General features: G+C 35.6%; 1 protein-coding gene across 1 annotated transcript; it reads right to left on the bottom strand.

The window, feature by feature from the left end:
- Window positions 1–856: 856 nt before the first annotated feature.
- LOC18421462 (putative xyloglucan endotransglucosylase/hydrolase protein 8) lies at window positions 857–5,519 on the bottom strand. The gene is made up of 2 exons (XM_006826447.3): window positions 5,114–5,519; window positions 857–1,373 (listed from the first exon to the last, which is right to left on the bottom strand). The coding sequence occupies exons 1-2, from the start codon at window positions 5,392–5,394 to the stop codon at window positions 971–973; spliced, it is 684 nt and encodes a 227-aa protein (XP_006826510.2). The 5' UTR covers window positions 5,395–5,519; the 3' UTR covers window positions 857–970.
- Window positions 5,520–7,597: the final 2,078 nt, after the last annotated feature.

Below are 7,597 nucleotides of genomic sequence, written 5' to 3' on the forward strand. Positions count from 1 at the left end.
AAATTTCAGGATCCATCAACCTCAAAGTGGGCTTATAGATGATGCAGCCGTGTCGTGTTCTCTCTTTTTAAAAATTTCAGGCCCAATCCACTTTTAATTGGGCTTATGGATGTTGTAGAGAAAGAGAGAAAAAAACCATATATCAGAGGGAGGGCGTGACATGTTCCCTCTTTTTAAAAATTTCAAGAGACATCCACCTCAAAGTGGGCTTATAGATGTTGCAGAGAAAGAGAGAAAAACAAGTAAAAATTTCAACAGCCATCCACCTCCAAGTGAGCTTATGGATGTTGCAGAGAAAGAAAGAGAAAAAAAGTAGTCGGTCAAGAGAGAGAGAATGGATTGAATTGGAAGGACGTTTTAGTGCTGGTTAGTTTTGTATTAAAGAAGATTACTTGTTCCTATTGCCCAAATATCAGAGAGAACGAGAGGATGAGGGAGGTGAGAGACAGAATATTAAGAGAGAGAGGTAGAGACTTTATGCCGCAAGAAATAGTTTAAATTATAGGGTCTCTTGAGAAATGGAAGCTAAACATAGGGGTTATAACGATATTTTCCCTTAATAGAATGTAAAATCCAGTTTATTTATTTATTTATAAAAAATACTGGTGATTCTTGAGTGTATCTACCAAAATTTCAAATCCGAAAACTTTACTCAAGTACCGAAATGAATGTTTATCAAAGAATATGGTATAATACTAGATAAAATCAAATAATTCACTGAATACCATTGTTCACCCCTATGCCTCCCTTAGGAAGCTACTCATCTCTCATATCACAAATATTTGTTATATATTCCAACCACTGACACTGACATGGCCAACAAAAAGAGGGGAAAAAAAAGAATCTTCTTATTTATAAAGGCTTGCCCCTTGCTCTGACCAAAACTAGCGAAGTAACAGGTCTTCAATTTCCTCTTCCATAATTACGAATCCACTTGTGCAGAAGCATTGTTTATCTTTTCGACATGGAATCAATCCCATGGAGAATTGATGCACTCATTGGGAAGTTTAGGGTACCTATTGGTGTCATGACAGTAGTCGTAAATTATGAGGTTCCGACCAACCCAACTGAAATCCTCCCTTTGGGAGGTGGAGAGGGTCCACGCCTCACTCTGATCCCACCAGTTTTGTGTGGTGGTAGAAACACAGTCTGGGTAAGGGTCCTTCCACTGGCATGCATCCACTTGGAAATTCTTGTAAGTCGATACAAATGAAGCGTTCTTCCAATCTGTCTTTTCAAGGCCCCCCCTTGTTGCCCAATCATCGGCATTCCATATGCTTGAGAAGATGTACATTGGCTTCTCATTCGGAAATGCATCGTTGGAAGCCTCTGTATTCCTGTAGATTCTAATGCCCACCCTATCCACAAAGAACCTGTTGCAAGGGGAGAGCCAAATTAAGGGGAAGAGAAGAACCTATATGGTGCTTTAACTTGATGAGGAAGTCCCCAAAATATAAAGATAATTAAGAAAATTAAAGAAACAAACAAAAAAAGTGTACACTTGCTCTGCTACCAGTTTAGAAAGATTATTTTAGGATATTAAAATTTGGAAAACACATTAGATCATTAGATAACTAATTTAATATAAGGCGAAAGTTGACTATAAGTTCAGAAGTGCCAAATTCTTGGGCGGTTTGTGTCCACTCTTGAGATTGAATCTTCCTCATGCACTTTTATTCAAATTTGAACTTTTTGATTCTGCTTACTTCTTTCCTCTTGTTTTTTTTTTTTTCCTTTTTGTTTTCTAAGTTTTTCACTTGGATGAGTATTGATGTCGGAGCAAGTAAGAAATACATATACATAAAAAAAGAAAAAAAGAAAGTAATTCAGATAAGAAGCAAATAGAAGTGGCTTGCTCAGGCTCAATGGCCTCTCGTTCTACATTTGATATAATTGTTAAAACTCTGAGAACAGGAAAAAAAGAAGAGTCTTTGATGCAAGCATACGACTAATAGATTTAAGTTCTTTAGATTTTAATTGTTAGGATTAAGGCCTGTGTTTTTGGGATTTTAGGAGTCAGATGAGAAATATGAGAAGAGTTGGATTGCTATTTTTTTAGAGTAATTGTTTCATCAAAGAGCTAAAAAGAATGGCATGTAAGCTTCCAACATTATTTTTAATCAAAATTGTAGTTCTTTGATATCTATTTGTAAATTCATTTCACATCGTGAAAGCGTCCTTATATTTTGCATTAGTTAGTACTATAGCAGACTTGTTCCCAAAGCGCTTGAGATGTTGCAAGTTTGTGAAATGACTATTAGAGGAGGTCAGGAGGCCAAGCTGCTGTGGTGGCAACAAAATTACATGAGAAAAATTCAATGAGATGGTTAAAATCCATCAAGAAGAGCTTTAGGTCCATTTATGAGATGATTGCAAGGATTAGGCGAGTAGAGGCAGTTCCTACCAGTGAAGGGAATCTCACATCATAGTCCACTCTTTCTATAGAGTGAAACATTTGCTACTAATTCAGCATTATATTTATCTAAAATCCAATCATTTTTTAATCTTTAGGACCACTTCTTTCCAACAGATCTCTTTTTAGGCGACAAGTTGGCAAGTTCTTATACTTGGTTTTGCTCCACAGGGCTAAGCTTATCTTTCATAGTAGATATCCATTAATCTCAAGTAGAGGAATTCATGGCCTCTTGGAATAAGGTAAGACAGATCAATATCAAGCGAATGTAGGCCTGGCAATGGGTTGCATGGCCCAGTCCAGCACAGTTGGTCCAATCCGAAAAGACTAGTTCCTTGGCCAGAAATTGTAGACCAAGATCAGAGCTAGCGCTGAGCCACCACGACATAAGGTGCTGAGCCTAGGCTACAGCCACAATAATGCCGGCCCAGCCCACCCCTTTTTTCTCTTTTGTTTTCGATTTTTTTTCTTTGGGTTATTTAGCACGGCCTAGGTTAGGGGTTAGAGCTACTTTGGCCAGGGTCTGACCAAACCTAGAGGAACCTAAGCCAGGCTTGGCCAAGGCTAGCTAGGCCTGGCCCCATCCTTTCCCAGCTCATCATTGTCTCAAAATGCCGGCGAATAATCTTGAGAAGACCATAGATACCCTCTTAAATTAGACTTTTTATGCTTTCCTCTGTCCAGTACTTTTGATACCACACTACTAACCCGGAAACTGTTTGTTTTTTATCCCCTTGAATAAGGGTGCAAGATAACCGTGAGAGATATCCGAATAGTTTTGCTCAATAAGTCCTAAGCAAGGTGGAAGTTTTTGAATCCTCTAGTGAATGCAATCACAAACATTGAGGATGAGAGAAAAGAAGCAAGATCTAATTTGGACTGCTTTTTGTCAATTTCCTTCTCGCCCTAAAGTCAGTTCTCTCTGTATAGAGTGGAATGTGGTTCTCTCTATCTCTGTTTTAACAAGTATGGTTCTGTTTCTTTCCCTCCTTCCTTTTTTATCTTTTCCACATTTTGATCTCCCTCTCTTGTGCCTTGAACCTACACAACAAGAAGGATCACTCACTTTAAGGTAGGTATACCGTATGCGTTGAATGTTGCTACATTCCATGTTGACTGTCATAATGCCCTATTGTTGACTGTTACAGCACTAATTTTTATACCCGGTGATTTCGTATAGTTGATATGGATGGGAATTGATCGGGACATAACCAGTTTTGGGATTATGTGGACCCTAGCTTGTTTCCCTCCTAAAAATCCATCTCCTTTTTTTTTTTTTTTTTTTAACTTATCCAAATTTTTTTTTTTTTTTTTTAACTTATCTAATTTTTTTTAGGTCCTTTGAAATATCCACCCCAAAAATCCTATTTCAATTTTTAATTCTCTTTATTTCTTTTTAGATATGCTTTTAAATCACCAATTTGGACCCACTCCGAATCGCTGATCTAACAGTCTGACACTAATCTGTAAGTGAACGATCTACCAATCCGAGAATTTTAAAACACTGCATGGCACCAAGAACACATTTCATGAAATTGGCCTTTATGATTGTAACCACCCATGAATGGTGTGATGCGATACTACTGAAGAGCCAAATAGTAGCAATAACCATAAATCTAGTTCTAATTGAACTTCCTCAAAACGTCTCATGTAAGTAAGAATCAAGTAAAAACTACCTATAAATAGTATCCTTATCAGAAACATAAGATAGGATAATCCTAGACCAATCTAGAAATCGAAAAGTGTTGCATATTGTTTCCCACTACCTGGTGTGGAATTTGGCTAAAATCTACCAATTATAACATAAAGATCTTGTTCCTCTTGTCAAACTACCCCAAATAAATATAAGAGGATAAGGCAGAATAACATGAAAAAAAAGAGAAAAAAAAGGATACTAAGACCTATTCCAGCACAGATGATGAATATTAGAACTCCATATATAATCCTAAATAATTCCATTTCAGTCTCAACATTTCTAAAACTCCATAAAAGCCTCAAATCCTATTTCTCTTGTGAAGATTGGGTCCAGTGCCTTTGGTAAACCTTGGAACTCCATCGAATAGATTATGTCCACAAAAGATCACTTAGTTGGTTAGCTTTACATGAGGGCGCAAGTGTAAAATTTTCTCTTGAAATGTATAACCTTTTCACATAAAAAAATTCAAGTACAAACCACCAGATATATTTACTAAATTGCCACCTTAGTTGTTAAAGCCAATTAGAAAATTGCCGATTCAGATCAAGAATTATTCAAAATTGAACCGATTCTAAGTCAGAATTGACGACTCAATTTTGTATATTATATAAAATATAAATAAATTAAATTGAAGCAGCGAGAGCGTGTGCCTCCAAATGGTAAGTTTGGGGTTTGAACCCTCCTAGTGCTTTATTTTTAAACCTTTAAAAAATAATAAATATATTGTAACATATTCAATATAAATACATGCTATCCTTTTTTTTTTTCTAACATTAGAAGAAGGGAAAACACAATAAGAGAGTTCCAACCTCCAATGCTATTGTCGAAGCCACACAATCTAGCCTACTCAGCTCTTCCAACTAAGTAATACGGAATAATAACTTTTTTTTGCTTTGTTTTCTTTGGCCAGATCGCCCTATCTAGACCAAGATTGTTGTGTGGGCAATCCACCCACCAATAAATATATTAAAATACTAATTAAAATTAAAGGGAATGGACGTTACACATTATGATGGTTGTTCCATAAAATGGAGTAGGTGTGGAAGTCCTCAGTCGGGTCGAACCAAAGGGAGTAGGTGTGGAAGTCCTCAGTCGGGTCGAACCAAAGGGAGTGCCTCATTTCTCTACTTTCAACCCCTCCTTTGTAAATGTTGCTCTGTATGATGTATGGCTCACTACTCCTATTGCCCAAGAACTCAAAGTCTAGCTCGTCTCTCTCTGGCCTAGCCCCCATGTCTGAGCACATCTGTATGTCCACCAACTTAGTGTTAGAAACTATACCCATTTTAATTGAGGGAAGATGTTGGATTAGGGCAAGGCATGGCCTTTGAGCATGGAAGGTCTAGGTGGTTAGCCTCAGTATTATGATGTCTAAAGTTTCATTCCTAATGGCGACATTCAAAAAGTAACTATCATTTAAGGGGCTCAAGTTATCTTACAAAATTATTGAAGGGCTCATAGAAATCTCACTTACCACTGTAGTGTTTATATTTAAGGTTCATTTTATAAAGGTAATTGTAAAAAAAATATTTAAAAATTCTCAAACTACTCCTATTTAAGGTTGGGTACTTTGAACAAATAGGGATAATTCGGTAATTTTAGCCTACGTAAGTGGTTCGAGCTAAAAATAAAAGATATCCTTAGTTGTTTAAGGTTGAAAATATGAAAGTGCAAAGTAACAAAAATACCCTAGTTGTCTGGGTCAGCGATACAAAACCGATAGTATTTTCATTATCTAGTAGTTTCATAGTTTTGCTACAGCAAATTTAGGAGGTTACTCAATTTTGACTTGGGGTAAGTATTTCGGAAATTTTTAACAAATTTTTATGGAGATACTTTTGCCAAATGATACTTGAAAAGTAAACTTTGTAGTGGCAGTTGACATCTTTTCAGCCCTTCAATGATTTTGTAAGATATTTTAGCCCTTTAGGAAAATTCTCCTAAATAAAAAATCAAAAGAATTTGATAAGGATATTCTTGCGCTTTTTGAATCATGAAACTTGGTATTTTGAGAATAAATTTTAGGGTTTTTTAAGAAAAAAAAGCCATATTAGATATTTTTATTTTCAAGACAATCGACTCATTGAGAATTTACTTTTGATATTGGCACCCTTATTTTTTTATAAATGGGTAGATGGGCCACTTTGCCCCACCTTTTGAAAACAAATTTCTATGGTCTCATTTTTTTCTCATCATGTACATTTTTCTTCTTATGTTTCTTCCCTCCCTTTGTCTCTCTCTAAATCCAATGTCAAATTTTTAAGCTCTTTCCTCTACCACACACTTTTCTAAAAACCCCACATGTTATTCCTTTCTTCTCACATTCTCTCTCTAACACCTAACATATTTTTATTCTCTATCATATTCTCCCAAGAAACTAACTCCATACTTGCCTCCTTCATATTTTTTCTATAGAGATCTCATTTTTGACTCCACTCCTATTCTATCTTTGGAAACCCCAAATTAACTCTTGCGTCCTCTATCATTGTTCAGAAAGCGAATGTGAGACAATAGAAGAATCCACCAAAAAGGATTTTATATCTATGAAAGGCATTGGAATCTATTTTTGTTTGTTTTGAATTAGCACTATAGTGATTTTATCAACTATTATTTTAGGCAGTATTATTTTTTGATACTAAAATTTAAATTAGCACTAAGATTAAAAAATAGCTCTATTTTTTTCTAATTTTTTTATTTTGGCAAAAATTCAAAAGTGTTATGGCTAGTAAGGATTTTAAAATTTATTTTTATTACATCATTTTGGTGATTTTTTTAAACAAAATTTAATTTTTTTATTTCTTCTCTTTTCTTTTTTTTTTTAATATTTTCTTTCTGAATTGTTTTGAAATTCTTTTTTTCTTTTCTTACACTTTTCTTTTAGAAATGAATACAAAGATCTAATGTTTCAATCCTATCAGAAAAGAAAAGAAAAAATAGAGAGAAAAGAAAAAAGAGAAAAATTGAGAAAAATGAAAAAAAAAAAAAAAAAAGGAAAAAAATAAGAAAAGTAAAAAAAAAACAAAATAAAAGAGAAAAAAGGAAAACAACCCTAGGGAGTCGGCTTACTTGTCAAAAGCCGATCTCCATAGTGTCCCATCTTTCACCCCAGGGAGTCACGCTTGCCCCCTTAATCCCCAGTGAAGTTCTCTTTCTTTCGCCATCCCTCGTTGGGCAGCCATTTTCATCTGGTCTCTCTGCTTGTGTATGATCTTAACCATTTTATCCTCAGGGAGTCAGATTGCCATCCACAGGCCTAGTCCCCATGGAGCTCCACCTATATGGTGACCCACACAATGGTCTAGATGCATGACCCTAAACTCCGTGGTCAAAACTATATGACATTAAACTATAGCGATGGTCTAGATGCACTACCCTAAACTCCATGGTCCAAATTACATGACCTTAAACTGTAGCGATGGTCTAGTTGCACGACCTTAAACTACATGGTCTCTAAACTGGATAACCGTGGTCCAAACTATATGGCCTTA

Source organism: Amborella trichopoda, chromosome 2, assembly GCF_054954075.1.
Source record: "Amborella trichopoda isolate Santa Cruz 75 chromosome 2, AtrichopodaSantaCruz75HAP2 v2.0, whole genome shotgun sequence".
Classification (NCBI taxonomy): Eukaryota; Viridiplantae; Streptophyta; class Magnoliopsida; order Amborellales; family Amborellaceae; genus Amborella; species Amborella trichopoda.